This window comes from Mustela erminea, chromosome 8 (genome assembly GCF_009829155.1).
Source record: "Mustela erminea isolate mMusErm1 chromosome 8, mMusErm1.Pri, whole genome shotgun sequence".
Classification (NCBI taxonomy): Eukaryota; Metazoa; Chordata; class Mammalia; order Carnivora; family Mustelidae; genus Mustela; species Mustela erminea.
Window position 1 is genome coordinate 19048555 of NC_045621.1, and position 21009 is coordinate 19069563.

General features: G+C 43.3%; 3 protein-coding genes across 3 annotated transcripts; all 3 read right to left on the reverse strand.

The window, feature by feature from the left end:
* Positions 1–2114: 2114 nt before the first annotated feature.
* LOC116596922 (gamma-crystallin F-like) lies at positions 2115–4690 on the reverse strand. The gene is made up of 3 exons (XM_032354121.1): positions 4641–4690; positions 4307–4549; positions 2115–2446 (listed from the first exon to the last, which is right to left on the reverse strand). Exons 1-3 carry the CDS (start codon positions 4647–4649, stop codon positions 2174–2176), a joined length of 525 nt encoding a protein of 174 aa, XP_032210012.1. The 5' UTR covers positions 4650–4690; the 3' UTR covers positions 2115–2173.
* A 7435-nt stretch (positions 4691–12125) lies between these two features.
* LOC116596923 (gamma-crystallin D) lies at positions 12126–14092 on the reverse strand. Its single transcript, XM_032354122.1, has 3 exons — positions 14084–14092; positions 13750–13992; positions 12126–12455 (listed from the first exon to the last, which is right to left on the reverse strand). The coding sequence occupies exons 1-3, from the start codon at positions 14090–14092 to the stop codon at positions 12183–12185; spliced, it is 525 nt and encodes a 174-aa protein (XP_032210013.1). The 3' UTR covers positions 12126–12182.
* A 4978-nt stretch (positions 14093–19070) lies between these two features.
* Positions 19071–20757, reverse strand: LOC116597538 (gamma-crystallin C). Its single transcript, XM_032355383.1, has 3 exons — positions 20716–20757; positions 20376–20618; positions 19071–19400 (listed from the first exon to the last, which is right to left on the reverse strand). Exons 1-3 carry the CDS (start codon positions 20722–20724, stop codon positions 19128–19130), a joined length of 525 nt encoding a protein of 174 aa, XP_032211274.1. The 5' UTR covers positions 20725–20757; the 3' UTR covers positions 19071–19127.
* Between the last annotated feature and the right edge of the window lie 252 nt (positions 20758–21009).

Below are 21009 nucleotides of genomic sequence, written 5' to 3' on the forward strand. Positions count from 1 at the left end.
GTCATGATCTCAGGGTCATGGGATTGAGCCCCTTGTTGTCAGGCTCTGTGCTCTGTGGGGAGTCTGCTACTTTCCCTCTCTCCCCCCATTGTCCCCCCCTCCACCCCATGGCCCCCAGTCATGAATGCTACCTCCCTCCCAGCTCTGGCCTTAACCATCTGCCTAGCTTCTTTCTCACGTCTCCCCTCTGGGTCTCTAGCACTTCAGCCAAACTGAATCTCTCGTTGTTCCCTCCTAACTGCCGTGTTTTCTTCCCTGTGGGCCAAGGTCAGTCCGGCATTTTCACTTCCCTTATACCCGTTTCTTCCCAGTCCACAGAACCTAATAATAATCATCACCGTAGACACTCGGCGAGAACTCACTACGTGCCCGGCACTGCGGAGCGCGCACGGGTGTCGTATCATCTGACTCTCACCCTGCATAAGGGACACGCTTTTATTATGCCCATCACCCTGAGGAGTGGGCCCTGCTGCCATCCCTTCGGATCTTTTCCAGCTCTGCGTGCTGCCCTCCCGCCGGCTTCTGAAGACCTGGCTGCTCTAGTATAGCTCGGGCTGTGAAGATCTGAAGGTTGCCTCTTGCCGGCAGGTGAAGGGAGTCCGAAGGGGTCTGGGAGCTTCGTGTTCTCCTTCACCCAGTGACCGTGACAGAAAGGACTGGTGTGGAGATACCAGCCTCCTTGCCCACCTCCCCCTACCCCATTCTTTGCCTCCAGGCAAGAGACACTAGACAGGGTGATCCGGGCTCCGGGTCTCTCCTCAGAATCAGGCTGAGCTGGCTTCCTGCCTTTCCCTATCTTGCTTCCCGACTAGCTCACCTTTCCTCCTAGAAGCACTTCTCTGATAAATCACCTCCTCCTGAATCTTTAGTTCATGATCTGGGTCTGGAGGAACTTGACCTAAGACTCTAGCCTTACACAAGACTGTTGCCATTCAAGCCCAAACAGTCAGATCTAACTCCAGGCAGATTTGAGACTTCTAATCCCTCCATTATGCTGCCTGTCCAGTGGGTGTGATGATTTTGTTTCACTGTCCTGTTCCTAGTATTCCGTGGAGAAGATACCAGAAGTTGTTGGAGGGGTATCTTTTTATTTATTTAATTGGGAGTGGGGAGCACAAGCAGAGGGAGGGGCAGAAGCAGAGGGAGAAGCAGACTCCCTACTGAGCAGGGAGCCTAAGGCCAGGCTGGATCCTAGGACCCCAAGGTCATGACCTAAGCCAAAGGCAGGTGCCCAACTGACTGAGCCCCCCAGGTTCCCCCAGCCAGTACCTCTGACACATGACATATGTTCATAATTCTTACTGTGGTAACAGGAATGTTCAAAGTCCTTGTAAGGATGGGTGAAGTCACCGTGGCAGCATCTTAGAACACGCTGACAAGCATCTTGGGCTTCTTCCTCAGGGCCACTGCAGCCCTTTCAGCAAACTATGCACAGGCATAATTACCTTGAAAATTCTGTTGGAAGTTCTATTTTCCCTCTAGACTGTTCTACTCATTCTTATTTCCCAGTACAGAGCATAGTGTTTAAAATGGAGGTGCTGAACATTTTGGGATGTAATTCTGTAGGACAAAAAAACTAGATTTAGAACCCTGGTTCTCAAATGCCATTTGCGTCAAAAGCCGCTGAGGGCGAGGTCTAGGAATCAGCATTTTAACAATTGTCCCAGGTGATTCTGAAGCAGGTGATTCTTGACCATTATTGATAGTTTGAAAAACACTCGTTTATAAGGTCCAAATACTCCATAATAACCAAGGAGCACTTGTGTTATAAATGCTTGTTATATAGCACCTACTTTGTGTCTGGCACCCTTGTAAGAAAATTAAAAATTTAAAACTAAAAACTCATGTAATCTACATCACAATCTTATGAGACGCAGAATGTTAATACCCCAATCTTTGCAAGGTAAAAACCAAGGCAAAACAAGAGTGCTAAGGAACTTGCCCCATCTCCTATAGCTAGTAAGGATTTGGATCAGGACTTTGGGCTCCAGAGGCTGTGCTCCCAACTGCTACCCCATACCACCCTTTCCACTGATATGTGCAAGAAAATAGCTGCTTTCTGCTGAGCCCTTCCAAGGAGGCTGAAAGGAAAAGGAGACCCCATGACTGCATGAAACACACAGGAAATATTTTATTAGGTTCCAGATGGAGAGTAGCGTAGAGTACAAATACTTCAATAGTAATCCATGGCTCTCCGCAGTGAGCCCACTCGGGCACTCGTGGCCCCCCAGTCGTGGTAGCGCCTGTAGTCCCCCGGTCTCAGCAGGTACTGCCGTCCCCGGTAGTTGGGCAGCTCGTAGAGGACCCAGCAGCCCTCCAGCACGTGGAAGGAGTGGATCTCACTGAAGTGGAAGCGGTCATGAAGCGAGGGGCAGTCCTCCGTGATCTCTACCATCTGGCCCCTGTAGTCCTCTCGCTCGTAGATCCTGATCCTGTGGGAGCTGGTCTGTGGGTTTGGTAATGAGCAGATGAGGACAAGTCAGAAAACCTAGCCCTTTGCAACCAGTCACACACCCCACAAGGGGAATGGGCATCTCTTTGTCTTTTCTGTATCAAAGGTGGCCAAATAAAAGAAGGAGACTACCAATAACAGGGCTGCTGTGTACAGTTGGATAGGTTGAATACTGCAAAACTTAAAACAAAACAAAACAAAACAAAACAAAAAAAACCCCCCAAAACAAAAAACAAAAACCCTCACCATTCACACAGACCATGATAGGGATGAATATGTGAATGATGCTTCCTAGGGTTTTTTTGGGGGGCGGAGCACAACCTTTATGAAGCATACATATTGGATCCATTTACTACCATTCTTAAGTAACAATTTGTATATAATTGTTTTGCTCTATCCTTCATAGACTTTTGGTGGTCTGGGGTTCTTCTTGGATGATATAAAAATAATTGTATATTAAAATAGAAAGACAAACATATCCCTAGCAAAAGGCATTATTTTGAATCTTGATAGTACTAGAAGAGGGGAGGGAGAAAGGAAATCCAATTGCTTTCCCCAAAGCAAGGCACAGATGGGCTGTGGCATTTCAGCCCCAACAGCTCCTTAGTCCCTTCCATCTGCTTTAAGCCCTGCTTCTCTATGATCCTGAAAGTCAAGAGCCATCACAAGGATGAGATTTATTTGTCAGTTCTAATACACGCTTCTGCAAGTCTGCTTATGTAATGAACCAACATGGGGGCCAAAGATCATGAAGGAGACCTGCCCAGGACCAAGGGAGCATAAAACCTTTAGAAAAATGGAAAGTTAGGTTTTTTGTCTGGAGAAAATCCTGCCTATTTTTCCTTGAGCACTTGCTCTACTTTTATGTCCCTTCCAGAAGGTGCCGATCGTCTCAGTGTCTTCCTGCTCCCACCCCGGAACGCTCTTTAGGAGAAGTTCTCACGAGCGATCGTCCGCAGGATGAAAGATGGCTAATAAGGAATCTCCCGCGGTTGGGAAAGGACCCACACATACATCAGTTAATTTGGTCTTCACGGCAGCCTGGTGCATGTGGCGCAACCATGCAAGTCTTTTCTTCTTTTACAAGAAGCCAATGACAGGACCGTTCAGTCTATAATTAGAAAAGTCCAGACGGGAAAGGAGAAACCCGGACTTTCAGGTTCTTCCTGCTCCTCTGGGTCCATCAAGGCGTGGGTTTGAGTCAGTCTGAGTGGGTTTCACACTTTGCAAAAGCGGCACATTTCCACAGGACTGTGTCATAGATTAGAGAATCCCCAACTGTGAGATTTCAGGCCGCAGGGGCTTGGTTTGGGGAATAGTGGGTTTTGCAGGAGCTGCCGAAATCAGCTCGTTGGTTATTTGTTTTGACTGACTGAAAAGCGGGACTTGATGTTCATAATAATAATATATAACATATATAATAATAATAGTTAATATTTAGGGGAAGTGGTGGCTTGCCATGTACTAGGTACTCTGCTTTCAGCCTTATTCCAACCCTAAGATTTAGCTACTTTTATTGGCCCCCTTTTACAGATGAAGAGAGAGAAGTAGCCCGAGGAACTAGCCCCAGGACACCTGATGAACCAGTTTCAACATGTTGCTTTATTTGTCACCAGAGCCATGGACACCGTGAATTTTCCCAGTAGAGGTGAGTTTAATTTTAGCAAAGCAAAATAAACCTTTAAATTAAAAGCACTGCACCACATTTTCAGTGGAAGAAAACCTTGGAGATATTCAGAAAGGAAAGGAGAACATAGAGCAGCAACAGAAGGCTGCCGCCCGGTAGTCTGAAAGCCGGGTCTGGAGCGCTCATGTGGCGGGAGGACCCAGCAGGGCCTGGGGGGCTGCACTCACGTGCGGGATGAGGCGGCAGGAGCGGACCGAGTCGCTGAGGCCCATCCACTGCTGGTAGTCGGGGTAGTCCCCGCGCCGCAGGAAGTACTGGCAGCCCGCGTAGTTGGGCTGCTCATAGAGCATCCAGCAGCCGCTGTCCACGCGCACCGAGTTGCAGCGGCTGAAGTAGGGCTGCAGGTTCGGGTGGTCACTGCTGCACTCATAGTGGCGGCCCTGGAAACACCGGTCCTCGTAGAAAGTGATCTGCAAGGCAAGGGAGGGAAAGGCTCAGAGGCCTGGCCCCAGACCCCAGCGTGCGGGGCCCCCTCCTGGCCTGCGGCTGTGCTGGGCTCACCTTCCCCATGGCTGGTGATGGAGGTCAGTGATGGGCCGCCCTGGCGCGCGTCTATATAGCAGGAGGGCTGCTGCGTTGGCAGGAACAACACAAAAGGGGCCCGCGGGGTGAGGAGGGGATTTTCTCTCTCTCTTTTCTATATAATTACGGCGGGGGTGGGGTGGGGGACTTATTGTATGTTTTCTCTTAGACTCTCCAGTGTTTTCGAATTGATGACCCGTGTTAAAACTGCCACTTAGTGCCTCTGTGGCCTTTAAATGAAGCCTATTTAGGAATTTGGAACTGAGCAAAAGCCCTTAATCGAGTTAATAATTGCAATGAAATATTTCAGTTATCTTTTTAAATTTCAAGATCATCTCCTTTTGAGTAGCAGAGTCGGGTAGTGACTGAGTCTGAGGTCAGAATGGACCCCAGCATGAGACGTTTTGAGTAGAGAGCATTTTCTTGGTGTGAGAATCTGGAACATGGGGAAGAACCTGTCTTCTCCATAGTTCCTCTAAGAGGAAGAACCTCTCCATGACCTTGCAGGCTAACAAGTGAGCATAGCAGAGACTGCTAACACTTGAGGAAGGGCAATGGGGTCTTGGACCCTGAGGAAGCCGGGTTTAGGCACCAGCCTCCACTCTGCCCCTGGAGACTGGGCTGGACTGGGGACATCTCCAGCACCTCAGCTGGGGTGCCTCTCACGGCATAGGCTAAGAGACCCTCACTTATGGAATTCATGAGTTGACTCATTGGTGGTTCCGACCCACAAGGCAACTTTCTTTCTTTTCTTAAAGATTTTATTTATTTGACAGAGAGAGTGAGCACAAGTAGGGGAGCAGAAGACAGAGAGAGAGAGAGGGAGAAGCAGGCTCCTCACTGAACAGGAAGCTGGATGCTGGGCTCCATCCTGGGACTCTGGGATCACCACCCAAGCAGAAGGCAGACACCCAACTGACTGAACCACCCAGCCGCCCCTCACATGGTAACTTTCTATTTAATAATTTTGCAAACTAGGTGCTAAGATTAGTTCTACTACTGATAAATACAAGTTAACATGCAAATGCAACAAATTTAATATCCTGCAGTCTTAGAAAGCTTCTGCCTTCTCTCGGTTTCCCAGCCCTGGGCAAGCCCTGCTTGCTCTGCAGTTAAGGCTCTGACTCCAGGGCTAGAGTCTGCCTTCTTCCCACAAGATCCGACCTCCACCCTCAGCAGCTCCTGATGCTTGGCTCTCATTAGAGCAGAGTTTCTCAGCCTCATGCTGTTTTGACCAAAAAAAATTCTGTTGTGGGGTGGTTGTTCTGTGCATTTAAGAATGATTAGCAGCACTCCTGGTGTCAACCCACAAGATATTAGTAGCATTGGTCTCCTAGTTTTAAAACCAAACATGTTTCCAGACATTGGAAATGTTCCTTGGGAGAGCAAAATCAACACTGGTTGAAAACCAGTGCTTTAGAAGAAGCAGTTCTTCAACTTAAAACAACTTGAGACACTCTGTTTCATTCTTCAGTTTGGATTGTTGCCACCAAAATCCAATGCTAAAAAGTCATCTTTCCTGAACAAATTTCATTCGATGCATACAAACTTAATAAACCTTACTCACATCCTTTCTTTTAAAAATTCTTACATTTACAGAAAATTAGGAAACTATGGAGGAAATTTTGAAACCATAGTCCTGTATTATAAAAAGTACTATTGGGGCACCTGGGTGGCTCAGTGGGTTAAAGCCTCTGTGTTCGGCTCAGGTCATGATCTCAGGGTCCTGGGATGGAGCCCCGCATCAGGCTCTCTGCTCAGCGGGGAGCCTGCTTCCTTCTCTCTCTCTCTGCCTGCCTCTCTGCCTACTTATGATCTCTGTCTGTCAAATAAATAAATAAAATCTTTAAAAAAAAAGCACTGTTGATGTATTTTAAAACTTCCTCTTAGTTCTGCAAAATAAAGGAGTTCTAAAGATCCCTTGCACAACAATATGTATATAGTTAACACCATTGCACTATGTGGTTGAAAATGGTTAGAATGGTAAATTTACTGTTATGTGTATTTTACCACAATAAAAAAAGATACCTTTGTTCATCTGCCCATCCCTCTTAATTTTCACTTCTCTGATCTAATACTTTCCTCCTTAAGAATTTGTCCAAAGGAAATAGTTAAAGGTACATGCAAATATTGTGTACAGTTATGTTATCAGACCATTGTTTATAATATATAAAAAATACAAGTGAAATGTCAGAAATGAGGCATTAATTAGGTAAACTATAGAACATCTGTTCGATGAGAAGTTAGGCAGCTACCAAAAATCATGTTCTTAAAGAGTTTATAGAAGTATATGGAAAATAATCACCATATGTCATTTCTTTTTAAGTAAGTATATTATACATTGAGAGGTATTGGTGAAGGAAAGAAGATAAAGATAAATGGAAATACATCTTGTGTTTATGGATTGGAAGACTCAGTATTGTTCAGATATCAGTTCTACCCAAAGTGATCTACAAATTCAGTATAGTCCCTATCAATATTCTAATAATGTTTAATGTAGGAATAAAAAAAAATCCCTCCTAAAATTCACACAGAGTCTCAAGGGACCCTAAATACCCAAAGTAATCTTGAAATAGAAGAACAGAGTTGGAGAACTTGAACTTTTTGATTTCAAAACATACCACAAAGCCACACGGATCAAAACAGTGTGGTGACCAATGGAAAAGAACAGAAAACCCAGAAACAAGCCTTCACATGTATGGTTAACTGGTTTTTGACAAGATTGGCAAGACCATTCAATGGGAAAAGGAGAGTCTTTTTAACAAATGATACTGGGAAGAATGAATATCCACATGCAAAAAATGAAGTTGGACTCCTACCTTACACCAAAAACAAAAACTAACTCAAAATGGATTAAAGACCTAAAGAACTAAAACCATAAAAGTCTTAGAAGAAAACACAGGGGAAAAGTTTCATGACACTAAATTTGGCAATGATTTCTTGGATATGACACTAAAGCATAGGCATATGTAAATTGGACTTCATCAACATAAAAACTTCTGTGCAACAAGGCAGACTATCAACAGAGTGAAAGGCCTTGGAATGCAAGAAAATTTTTGCAAATCATATATATTTGATAAGGCATTGGTATCCAAAGTATATAAAGAACTCCTACAACTCAGCAACAATAAGCAAAAAGCAAAACAAACAAACAAACAAACAAATCACTACCTCCCCCTGAACCACCACCACCAAAACCCCAAAACCACCAATTTTTAATACAAGAACAGGAATAGGGGCGCCTGGGTAGCTCAGTGGGTTAAGCTGCTGCCTTCAGCTCAGGTCATGGTCTCAGGGTCCTGGGATCGAGTCCCACATCGGGCTCTCTGCTCAGCAGGGAGCCTGCTTCTCTCTCTCTCTGCCTGCCTCTCCATCTACTTGTGATTTCTCTCAAATAAATACATAAAATCTTTAAAAAAAAAAAAAGAACAGGAATAAACATTTTTCCAAGGAAGATATACAAATAGGCAATGATCACATAAAAAGATGCTCTACATCACTAATCACTGGGGAAATGCTATCAAAATTACAATGAGATGCTACTTCTTAGTCTGTAAGGATTGCTATAATAAAACACAAAAATAAAACAGAAAATAACAAGTGTTAGTGAGGATGTGGAAAAATTACAGCTGTTGTGCATTGCTGGTGGGAACGTGAAATGTTGCAGCCACTGTGGAAGACTGTTTAGAGTTTCTTCAAAAAGTAGAACATCTAATTACCAGATGATCCACGATTTCCCTTCTAAGTATATACTCAGTATAACTGAAAGGTATTGGTACACCAATGTTCAAAGCATTATTCACAAAAGCCCAAAGACAGAAGCAACCCAAATGCCATGGAAGGATGAATGGATGTAAAACACGTGATAGATACATAGAATGAAATATGATTCAGCCTTAAAAAGGAATGAAATTCTGATGAATGCCACAACATGGACAGATCTTGAGAGCACCATGCTAAGTGAAATAAGTCAGGCAGGAGGATCAGTGTATGATTACATTTATTTGACGTACATACAGCAGTCAGATTTGTGGAGACAGAGAGGTGAATGGGGGGTTACCAGAGGCTATAGGGAGGTTGGGATGGGGGACTTAGGGTTTGAGTGAGTGCAGAGGTTCAGTTTGGGTGATGACAAAGTTCTGGAGATGGATTGTGCTGATGGTTGCACATCGCTGTGAATGTGTCTTATGTTACCAATTTGAATACTTAAAGATGAGTATAATGGTAAACTTTATGTTATGTGTATTTTACCACAATTTAAAACATTTTCCATGAGCAAAAAGAGACGAATACATCTATGTTAATTTTATCGATATTAACTTCTTTTTTTTAATTTTTTTTTAAAAGATTTTATTTATTTATTTGACAGAGAGAAATCACAAGTAGATGGAGAGGCAGGCAGAGAGAGAGAGAGGGAAGCAGGCTCCCTGCTGAGCAGAGAGCCCGATGCGGTACTCGATCCCAGGACCCTGAGATCATGACCTGAGCCGAAGGCAGCAGCTTAACCCACTGAGCCACCCAGGCGTCCCTGATATTAACTTCTTGATTTCAATAGTTCTACTCAAGTTGTAAGAAAACAGTAAAATGGGATGAATTCTAGGGACTAGAAAGGAATTAAGCAGCATTTAAAACAGTTTATGTTAAGGTACTTACAGTCCTCTTTATAATAGGAAATAAAACAATACTAAATATAATTAATGTCTTAAAAATTTTTTTATTAGTTCCTTTCCCTACTGGGGCTTTCTCCCTCATTCTCCCTTTAGTCTTTCCATTATGATTACCTTGTATCACCAAAGCTTACACTCAAGAACCTGATAACATTTTAAGGTCTTCTTTAATCCTGGGAATTTGTGCTCTGGGCCCAGTTGTTTGTAGGCAAAGATCTTCGGGTGCTCATCTTTACCCAACCTTCTTTGTATGCTGCCTCCGTTGCAGCTAGAAGCTATCCTGTGGTCACCAAGAATATCTGCCTGCTCCAGGACACAGATGCTAAATATGGTGGGAGACAGACAAAACCTGGGGCCCTGATGACATTGCTGAGCTGCTGAATCAATCAGCCCTAAATCCTGTGCCATCGCAGGACTTCTGTCACATGAGCTAGTAGATTTCTGTATTGCTTGCCCATTTGATATGGGGCTTCTGCCACTTCCAGTCTAATGTTTCTGAAGTGATTCAGATTCATTTCTGGCTGAGGAATGAGGTTGAAACTTTTTGTTTAAGATTTTATTTATTTAAGAGAGAGAGCACCAGCAGGGGGGAGCAGCAGCGGAAGAGGGAGAAGTGGGCTCCCCACTGAGCAGGGAGCCAATGAGGGGCTTGATCCCAGGCCCCTGGGATCATGACCCGAGCTGAAGGTAGACACTTAACTGACTGAGCCACCAGGGTGCCCCGAGTTGAGGCTGAATTTTGATTAAGGTTTGGAGGATGAGTTGCTCACCTGGGGGGAGGTGGGAAGACTAATTCAGGCACGGAAATGATGTGAGCAAAGGCAAAGAGATGTGAAGATGCTGATGTGCTTGGAGGGCTCGGGTGGGTCAGGAGCATCAGGTGATAGGAGAGGGAGTGGATGGGCTGGGGCTAGGTTCTTGTAAGAGGAATTTTCCCTGTGGACAGTAGAGTAATATCAAAGGTTTCAAAGCAGAGAAATGACTTGATCAGATCAGTCTTGGAAAATACACAAACTTCTTCTTTTCTAAAATTCTAGCAATGAGAGCACAAGACAGAACAGAAAGCAGAAGAACCAGTGTAGGAGAATACGTTGCCCTACCTCTCTATAGCCTTTTATGTATAGTGTGTTAACATACCTACACACACACATACTATATGTGTAAGTACAAGGTTATGTAAGTGTATTTAACTGTGTGTGTGAGATGTGCATATATATATAGAGAGAGAGAGAGAGAAGGCAGCTTTGCATTATCCTATTTATTTAACTCGCTTCCTGCTTGGTTGTTTGCAGTGGCCTCATGGTAAGAATCAGTAAGCTAGTACTGTCGTTATTTGACAAGAATCTTCCTGATTCCACAATGGAAAATCAGTGATCTCTGAGCTGTGGTTCTAGCTTCTGATGCCACTTCTATTATTAATTGTTTGACATTAGAATTGGACTTCAGCTTACCTAACATAAAATGAGTTATCTAACTTATAGATGATCTCCAGGTATAAAATATGTTAAAAATCGTAAGACTTCATTGTTCTGTAAAGTCTAACTTCCTTGGTCTCTTCCTCTTTCCTTTCCTCTCTTTTTTCTCCTGATTCTTTTTTTTTTTGCATTTTCCATTAAGAATTTCTTCAAATACAGTACTCAACAATCACCTTAGAAAAAGTCATATATACTCTGTTTTAGCTAGAAACATGTTTTGAACTACAAATAACAGAATATCCAATTACCGTGGCATAAATGAATTTGGGGTTATTTTACTCCCTTTATACAAAGCGTGAAGGTCAAACACTGCTGGCATTGCCCTTACTAGTGAATGCACCATCTGATCTGTTGCGGGCCTGACTAGAACAAAAAGGTAGAAGAAGGACAAATTTGTTCTCTGCTTAAGCTGAAACATCCATCTTCTCTTGCCCTCAGACACCAGTGCTCCTTGTTCTCAGGTCTTTGGACTCAGGCTGAATTATGCCACCAACTTTCTTGGATCTCTAGGTTGTAGGTCATGGGACTTCTCAGACTCCGTTGATGAGGTAATAATTATAATAAATATCCTCACATTATCTATATGTATTCTATTGGTTCTGTTCTCTGGAGAGTCCTGATAGACATTGGTTTAGGGGCTTGACCCCATCAAGGCCAGCATTTCTGAAACTGTGGTATTTCCCTCACACTTTCCATCGCTTGGGTATAAAATGCCTGAAAGAGGAGGGAATTGTGACACCAGGAGCACCTACTCCCTTCCATCCGGAAGGCAAATGTTTTTCCAGAACCATCTTTTCTCTTTCTCTCCACCAGCATTCCTCCAGTTAGGTTTCCGTGTCCAGAGAGTGTTGTGGGGCAGCCTCAGCATCAAGAGAGTCTGCTAAAGATTTGTGATCTCAACCTTTACATATAGTTTAGGGGATTCGAAAACTTTCTAAAGCCCATCATGGTACCTGGCTTCAGAATCCTTGGTTTAAAAAGTGGGTCACATTATCTCTGAAACTTAGCTTTTCAGATCCTCCCTCTTCAGAGAAAAACTAAAATCTAAACGGATTTTTAATAATCTGGTTTGAAGCAGCAACTTGTTTAAAGACCAGAGAATCAAATGATATAATGTATTATAAAAGTATACAAAGTATAAAAAGCATTCTAAAACCGTAACATTCTCCTTAATACAAAGGCATGTTTTTATTGTGAGAGGTGTGTTTTATTTATTTGTATCGGATCACACATCTTGGTTTCCACTTGTGTTGTGTGTGTGTGTGTGTGTGTGTAAATAGTAAGAGGAGGACAAAAGAAAAACATAAGCAAACCAATGCCAATAACACACAGAAAATATTTTATTAGTTTCCAGATTGAGAAATGATGAGGAACTTATTTCAGTAGTAATCCATGACTCTCCTCAATGAGCCCACTCGGGCACTCGGGGCCCCCCAGTCGTGGTAGCGCCTGTAGTCCCCCGGTCTCAGCAGGTACTGCCGCCCCCGGTAGTTGGGCAGCTCGTAGAGGACCCAGGAGCCCTCCAGCACGTTGAGGGAGTAAATCTCATTGGAGCGGAAGCGGTCCTGAAGAGAGGAGCAGTCCTCCGTGAACTCCATCATCTGGCCTCTGTAATCTTCCCTCTCATAGAGTCTGATCCTGTGAGAGCCAGCCTGGCCCAGCCAGACATGGAAAGAGGAGGAAAGCAAGGCATGACACGGCTGCAACAAACTCATGCAGTCCAGCTCAAGCTATTTTGAAATACAGGGTAAGCTTCAACTAATTCTCAATATTTATATATTCCCCATTTTCAAAGGCGGAGATTCACTACCCTTTCAAGACCGTGAAGTATGATAGAAAGAATTAAGAAGGAAATTTCACTGTTTATATATATTTAAATATTTCTCAGGATGAAATACTAACCACGCTCAGTATTCCATGCCAGAGAGAAACTCAAACCTTGAACGGCGTATTACTGTTTTTGCCATTTGAAGAGATTTTTAAAAAAATATTTTATTTATTTATTTGACAGAGACAGATCACAAGTAGGCAGAGAGGCAGGCAGAGAGAGAGAGGAGGAAGCAGGCTCCCTGCTGAGCAGAGAGCCCGATGCGGGACTCAATCCCAGGACCCTGAGATCATGAACTGAGTCGAAGGCAGAGGCTTTAACCCACTGAGCCACCCAGGTGCCCCGGAAGAGATATTTTTATCTCTTGTATTTTTCAAGCATGTGTGTTTGAACAGTAAAGTGAGTTCATGAAATGAATGGCCTTACTTTTGGTTTAAGGTAAATCTTAGAAAAATCACCAAGGACTTGGATATTTCTGTTTCTGTGGAAAGCAAAGTTAAACGTCCCAAGTTTCCCAGACAATAACGGATTCTGATTTAATAACTTAGGAATAGAATGAGGAAAAATGAGAAAGAAAAATCAGTAAGATCCAGGCCTAATTTTTCAAAAACCTTAGCATTTTAAAACACATACTTGAAATGTATGTGGGTACGTGCATAAAATTTCTCTGTGTTGCTGTCCATTGAGAGAAATTCCTGTCATTTGTGTAGGTGGGGTAAACCAAAATATACAAGTGGAGCAAAAGAGAGAGAGAGGTCTTAAAAAAAAGGACCCCTGCAAAAGTTTCCTTTTCAACTCCTATCTGCTCTGTAATTACCCCCTATTCGCGCACATAATTATTCTTCTATGGGATATTAGTGGTTTTTCTACAACTCCAAGACAGGAACTATAGGTCGTACATGCCCATGGCAGCCAACACGTTGTCACTAAATCTTTGTGAATTAATAGGTACCCCGGGTACCATTAATTGCTTTTATTTGGGGCCAGCAACATGGAACTGATCTACCATAGCTTGTCTTGTGTCCAAACCCTCAATTATTCAGAATGATCACTACTCCATATGTTCAAGCTTTGCTTGAAACTCTCCATTCTGTGTCCTGATAGGGAGCTGGACTCACGTGCGGGATGAGGCGGCAGGAGCGGACCGAGTCGCTGAGGCCCATCCACTGCTGGTAGTCGGGGTAGTCCCCGCGCCGCAGGAAGTACTGGCAGCCCGCGTAGTTGGGCTGCTCATAGAGCATCCAGCAGCCGCTGTCCACGCGCACCGAGTTGCAGCGGCTGAAGTAGGGCTGCAGGTTGGAGTGGTCACTGCTGCACTCGTAGTGGCGGCCCTGGAAGCCCCGGTCCTCGTAGAAAGTGATCTGCAAGGCAAGGGAGGGAAAGGCTCAGAGGCCTGGCCCCAGACCCCAGCGTGCGGGGCCCCTTCCTGGCCTGCGGCTGCGCTGGGCTCACCTTCCCCATGGCTGGTGATGGATGTCAGTGATGGGCCGCCCTGGCGCGCGTCTATATAGCAGGAGGGCTGCTGCGTTGGCAGGAACAACACAAAAGGGGCCCGCGGGGTGAGGAGGGGATTTTCATGTGCTCTTTTTTCTCTTTGCTGTTCTAGTCCACGGGGCTCATTGTGGGTTTTGGTCCCATTCTCTCTGGAATATTCAGGTTGCTATCACTGGCTGATGCTGTTGAGACAGTTTGTGGAAAAAAAAAAAAAGTAACTTGGAACATGGTTGATTTAATAGTAGAAATAGAGCTTCAGCCATTTCATATATAGTCTACACTTTTATGTATATAGGTTGGGGGAAAACAAAAACGTGTAAATGAGGGAGCAATAAAAAAGCAAAAATATATAGTAAATATAAAATTAATCTATTAGAACTGTCAAGGAACATGTGTGCCACAATGTTCAATACTAATTGTTAATAGGAAGAAAATGACATTAATGGAATGTTCATAATTTCAACTTAGTCCTTTAAGAGAATTTTCTTATTAAAGAGTATAAGAAATTGGAATGTTTTACCAAGGGAATTCACAGAACTTCAGACTTGCAGTATGGTAAAAACAAAAACAAAAACAAAAACCAACCAACCAACCAAACAAACAAACAAACAAAAAAATCCCAGCAAGCAAGAATATTCAGTATTTGGTCTGAGTTTGTTACAGCCTAGAAGTAGACTGAATTTGTTACAGTCTATAGAAGTAAACAGAGGATTAGATGTTTCTTCTTGGCTAATTGTAATTCAAAAGGGAGAAGAGTTTTAAGAACTCTTTTTTTTTTTTCTCAGAAAAAACTAAAAGGGAAATTTCTAATTTGGAAGAAATAAGAAAAAGTTAAAACACAAAAATCGATTACCTACCTCTCAGGTTATTATAAAATAAAACCAAATTCCCGAGAAACCCATTTTTAGTAGGAATCTAGATTCCTACTACTTTTTCCTTTGGGGAACAAGAGTACACAAGGCTTTTGACTCAAAAGAGATTCATTGCATGAACACAAAGAGGAGCTAGAGCTAAAATGGTGTGTGGAGAGGAAGGAATAAATCTGGAAGCTGAGACTCTAGGAAGACTTTAGAAAGTGTTTACTAGGCTGGAAAGAATAGTTTGATGGACTGGAAGGGGCACTGGAGTGGAAGATGACCTATGCCTTTAGGTCATGTTCAAAGAATTATTCACAGTCCTGTGTTGTCTTGTGGAAATACTTTGTCTTGACTTTGAGTCATAAGTCTTTGTAAGTTAGTATTTTTAAATAAAACACCAACTACGTACATATGATGATTTCAGTTCTTGTTATCCTCTATAGATAGACACATGTTTGCAAAATTACTTCTGTTTACAGAGTGGAAAGTAAACAGCCCAAATCAAAAGAATTAAAAAAAAAAACACCCTACATCATTTTAATTAACCATTTAAAAAATAATAATTAATAAAGTATAAGTTTTGGAATTGTCATTTTGCTCAGAGTTGTTTCTGTGGGGAGAGTGTTGATTGATAAAAACAGTAAAATATGAGAAAGAGGTGAATGCAGAGTCACAGAGAAGATTTAGGGGAGCAGGGTGGGGATGGCTGGGGATACCACCACCACCACAGCTGACGTGCAATTACAGATTTGGGATACATCTGGAGAGCCAAAACTTGGGGACTCTGGGTTCTAAAAAGAGAAAAGGCTTTATTTCAGCTTGGGGAAAAGAAAAAAGAAACAAACAAAAAACAACTCACAGTTTTCATCGAGCTAAAAACTGAATGGTTTGGGCCAAAGTGTGGCTTGATTTTAAAGCTTTACGGAAAATTCCATCATTGACAAGTGTGTGTTCAACGAAAGCCCCAAGTTGCACTTAGTGTGCTAAGTGAACAGAAGTTAAGACTCGAGAATCCTAAAGCAGAGTTCTATATGAGTTGCCTGGAATGACTGATGGGGACCGTCTTTTATTTTTTTTTATTTTTTTTTTAAGGTTTTATTTATTTATTTGACAGAGATCCACAAGTAGGCAGAGAGGCAGGCAGAGAGAGAGGGGGAAGCAGGCTCCCTGCCAAGCAGAGAGCCTGATGTGTGGCTCGGTCCCAGGACCCTGAGATCATGACCTGAGCTGAAGGCAGAGGCTTTAACCCACTGAGCCACCCAGGCGCCCCATGATGGGGACCGTCTTTGGAAGGAGAATAAGAAGTAAGTGTGAGGTACCCTCATCCTGAGCTCTAGTCCAGCAAGGAAACTGTCACTCCTAAATATTCAGGTGCTTTCAAACAAAAGTGAAGACAAAAGGCAGGAATTCAGTTTAGAGTTTTGTTGCATACAGAGTCAAAGATTTCTGTAGCTGCTATAAATGCTGGTCTCCAAAATGAAGTATATAAGAAATACCATTTTCCTTATCTTCTAGAACTCAAAATATTTTATGACTCTAAGTCTCATTTCCATTAGGATGGAGAGAAAATTTCACCGTAGTCATTGCTAAATGCATTGTTTCGTCACCTCCTGTTCCCAGGCTCCATGGCTGGGTTCTGTGGGCTTAACCTGAGAGCAAGTCATTTCATGGGGGGAGAGGGTGACCTGGAAACTCCCGTGCTGTCCTTGGTGGTGACTCTCCCCAGCTTTGACACGAGCATGGAAATATTAACTGGCAGCCCCGAGGCTGTGGAACCAAGATGTATTTTATTTGACCGACACAATGTTTAGATGTTCTCCAGGATGCTGTGGGTTGGTTTGCACTTTCCGCAGCTCACCATACTTTTCATCACTCTTTGTGGTCTTTAAAGAAGTTGTTTGCTCATTTACATCATCTCTCTGGTCCCTGAAGGCATTGAGCTGCAACCTCAAATAAGCGTCTTCAAACTCTGCTCAGATTTTGCCAAAAGAAAACACTGTCCATCAGAACAAATTCCCAAGTGTTCTTCCTTGGTCTGAGCCATACTTTATTAGGAACTTGTGTATTTGGTGTTAAAATGTCCTTTTAAAAATGTCTCTTCTTTTACAAAATGATGTATGAATAGATGGTGCTTAGTTTTACAGTTTTGTTGTTTTCTTTTTAATCTTAAAAGTCCTTGCTTGGTGAAATAAAGATAGGCAATCCTATGTTGGTCTCTGTTTAAAGAAAACTGGTCTGGGAAATCCAAAATACTGAGAACCATATGATTTGATCTCATGATTTAAATCATTTGGTATCATAAGAAATATGTAAATCAATATTACTCCATTTGTTTCCCCCAGAAATTTATCTTGGGATGACTTTAAAGTACTAAATGAAAGTACTTGATGGAAGTGTTTACATATGTATTATTTTGTACTTGAGAAAGCACGTGACTTTAAAAAGTGACTATATGCTTACTGTTTAGTGTATGCATTTTATCTTATTTCTGTGTAGGGCTCCGTGGTGGGGGGGGGACAATGCCTTTTATTTGTTTCGGTTGTTTTTTCATCCTCAATGCTACACATGATAGGCTCATTGTAGGTGCCTGGTAAATGATAAAGATACTAACTCAAAGAAGTTAGGATCTTTGGTGGCTAACAATTGAGCAGAGTCTATTAAAATTAAAAATCTCTTGTGTTATCATTGGGCAGTCTCACTTCTAGGTCTCTATCCTCTAAAATTTATGGCTTGTGTAGATAAAGGTATACAGACAATGATATTCTTTGCAGCCTTGTTTGTAAAAGGAGCATTGGACAAGCCCAATCACCAATGGGTAAATGCTAACATAATCTAGGGAACCTTCAAATAATGGAACACAATGTAATCCATTAAACAGAAGAAGGTGCTGACCTAGATCTATGTCTGTATCATTTTGTATGTTAAAAGCAAGTTGCAGACCAATATGTACAGTATGATTCTACATTCAAATAAGTAAGTACATGCAAATAAGTAAATAAATAAAAAGAATGTTTCGTGGGATATACAGAAGGAGAAAATTCAAGAATGGTGCCCACCAAGTGTAAAGGAGGGTTAACAGTGAAGAGTGGGATCAGAAGGACCCCCTCCACTTCTTTCTTTATAGAATTTGTAAAGTAGTGGGATTATAGGAGGCTTTTATTTTGGGGAAAAATTTTAAAAATAAATTCTCTAATGATAAAAAGATTTTTAATTTTTTTTTTTTAAACTTGCAGGACTTTGCTTGTGAGCAAGCAGATTTTGCTTTAACTGAAGTCTATTTAAGGGCACCTGGGTGGCTCAGTGGGTTAAGCGTCTGCCTTCAGCTCAGGTCGTGATCCCAGGGTCCTGGGATGGAGCCCCATGTCGGACTCCCTGCTCAGTGTGGAGTCTGCTTCTCCTCTCCTCCTGCTGCTCCCCTCTGCTCACTCTCTCTCCTGCGCGCGCTCTCTCTCAAATACATACATAAATACAATCTTTAAAAAATCAAAATGTATTTAAAATAGTAACATATATCTCATTAATTTATTTGTATTATCTGCACTTCATGGAGGGTTTGGCCCAGGGAATATACACTGGTGCACTCAGGTCAGGAGGCATTTTAGAATAGGAGGGGAGATCTTCAACGGATCCAAAAGTACAGCAACGTCCACTGGCAGCCTGGCCTTAGTTACGTCGTCCTGTGCTCCAAAGAAAACAATACTGCAATTCCTTACGTAGTCTCATCAGGCTTTTTGCCAGGTGGGCTTCTCTTCACTGCTTGTCTGTGACCCTCTATGGCTTCCAGTCACCTGCTGGGTCAGGAGGAAGCTCCTAGAACGCTGTTCCTCAGGGCCCTCCACGGAACGCCTCCCTCCTCACCGGTCCTCCTCTCCCATTTTGCTATGTTGACTTCCCTTTCTTTCTTACACAGGCTACCTCCTCTTTCTGCCCCTCCTTCTGAGCCTGTTTCAGACTCATTCTTACCTTGCAGAGCTTCTAGAACTGACCCTTCCCCACTTAGTCGCTCCTCAACCTTTAGCAGGGAGCATTTACAGGTGAATTAATCGGCACACGGTGAAAGAAAAACAGAAGTCAGCAATTGCCAACAATACAGACTAAATACTTTATTAGGTTCCAAATTGAGAAAATGGTAGTGCGAACCTATTTCAGTATAAATCCACCGCCCTCCGCAAAGAGCCTGTCTTAGCATCCATGGCCCCCCAGTCGTGGTAGCGCCTGTACTCTTGGGGCCTCAGCAGGTACTGCCGCCCCTGGTAGTTGGGCAGCTCGTAGAGGACCCAGCAGCCCTCCAGCACGTGGAGGGAGCGAACCTCACTCAGGCGGAAGCGGTCCTGGATGCAGGAGCAGTCCTCGCTCAGCTCCGTCATGAGGCCTTTGTGGTCCTCTCTCTCATACAGCCGCAGCCTGTGGGAGCTTGCCTGCTCGGGCCACCAAGAGAAGGAGTGGGAGAAGCAACCAAACAAGTGAACTTGGTAGGTGGGGGCACAGGATCGCCCAGGTGAAAGCCTGAGACTCTAACATGCCTGGGTATGTTGTGTATGGAGCGGTGTTCTACTGGCCTTGAAGACATGTTTGCATTCTCATTTTGTATTTCATATAGGACATCTACATTGTAAGAGGTTCAAAGTCTGGGTTAGAGCCCATCAAGAATTCAACTATCTTGATTCCTCATTCCCTAATGTCCATTGATTCCTAGGTGATATGTCAAACATATATTTAGGGCAAAAATGGGAAGCATTTTGACTAATATTCTTTTAATATGAGTATTATCTTTTTTAGAATAATAGGAGTGTTATCTCACAAACTTATAACTAAAGTTGGACTTCTAAAGTCACATAACTCCATGAAAATTAGTTTAAATAGTCACTTGGAACCAGAATTCAACTGCTTTTCCAAATTAAGGGCAACTACCGCTTCCAAAGTTGGACACAAACTTTGAATAGCCTCTATTAACAATAGAGTTTCCATTTTTTACTAGTCTGTAGTGGAACCCATCTAAGCATTCATCACCTATTCTTCACTGTTAATTAAAGTTGCAGTTTTACAATCTCAAGTTTTTAAAATGAATCTGTTTGCAATACAGCCTCCTTATGTCCACCCAGCTTCCCACGGGCAAGTTGTGTTCTGTATCCCACTGTGAGAGTACATTTGTTACAGACAACATTGTAATGGACACAATGGGAGCAAAAATTAACAATAAAGCAGACCCTTCCCATCAGTGAATTCTTGTATGCTCTGCCGTTTTTGTGCATTTCTCTATCTGGGGTTTAGGCAGTAGCTAAAGCCCACGTTACCCCTTAAGTGCTTTTAATGGCAAAACCTCCCTCCCCCTCACTGGTCAGTAATACAGTGAGGACCGGCAGGCAGCGGGATGGAGAACAGGTGAGGCTTACCTGGGGGATGAGACAGCAAGAGCGGATGGAGTCGCTGAGGCCCAGCCACTGCTGGTAGTCCGGGTAGTCGCCGCGCCGCAGGAAGTACTGGTGGCCCTGGTAGTTGGGGCGCTCATAGAGCATCCAGCAGCCACTGTCCACGCGGATGGAGTTGCAGCGGCTGAAGTAGGGCTGCAGGTTGGGGCAGTCGCTGCTGCACTCGTAGCAGCGGCCCTGGAAGCCGCGGTCCTCGTAGAAGGTGATCTGCAAAGGAAGAGTGAGTCCCAATTAAATCAGTGGCTTCCAAAGGATCTGGGGTAGATGCATTTTTCCCCTTTTATTTAACTTGCATCCTGCTCACCTTCCCCATGGCTGGTTGACACGGATGTGCGAGTTCAGTGCGATGGGCCAGGAGCGCCGCGGGTCTATATAGCAGGGCTGCTGCTGCGTTGGCAAGAACAACACAAAAGAGGCCCCCGGGGGCGAGTAAGGGGATTTTATGGATCCCTTTAACGTGCTGCATTCAGTGGAAATGCCTGTAGAGTTTGCCTTCATTCTCTGGTATATTCCAACGCTGTTCTGGATATGTCCTAGTTTAGTCCCTAGACTTGCTTTTATTTGCATTCTTAGTGTTTTCTAAATTTATCAGCACATC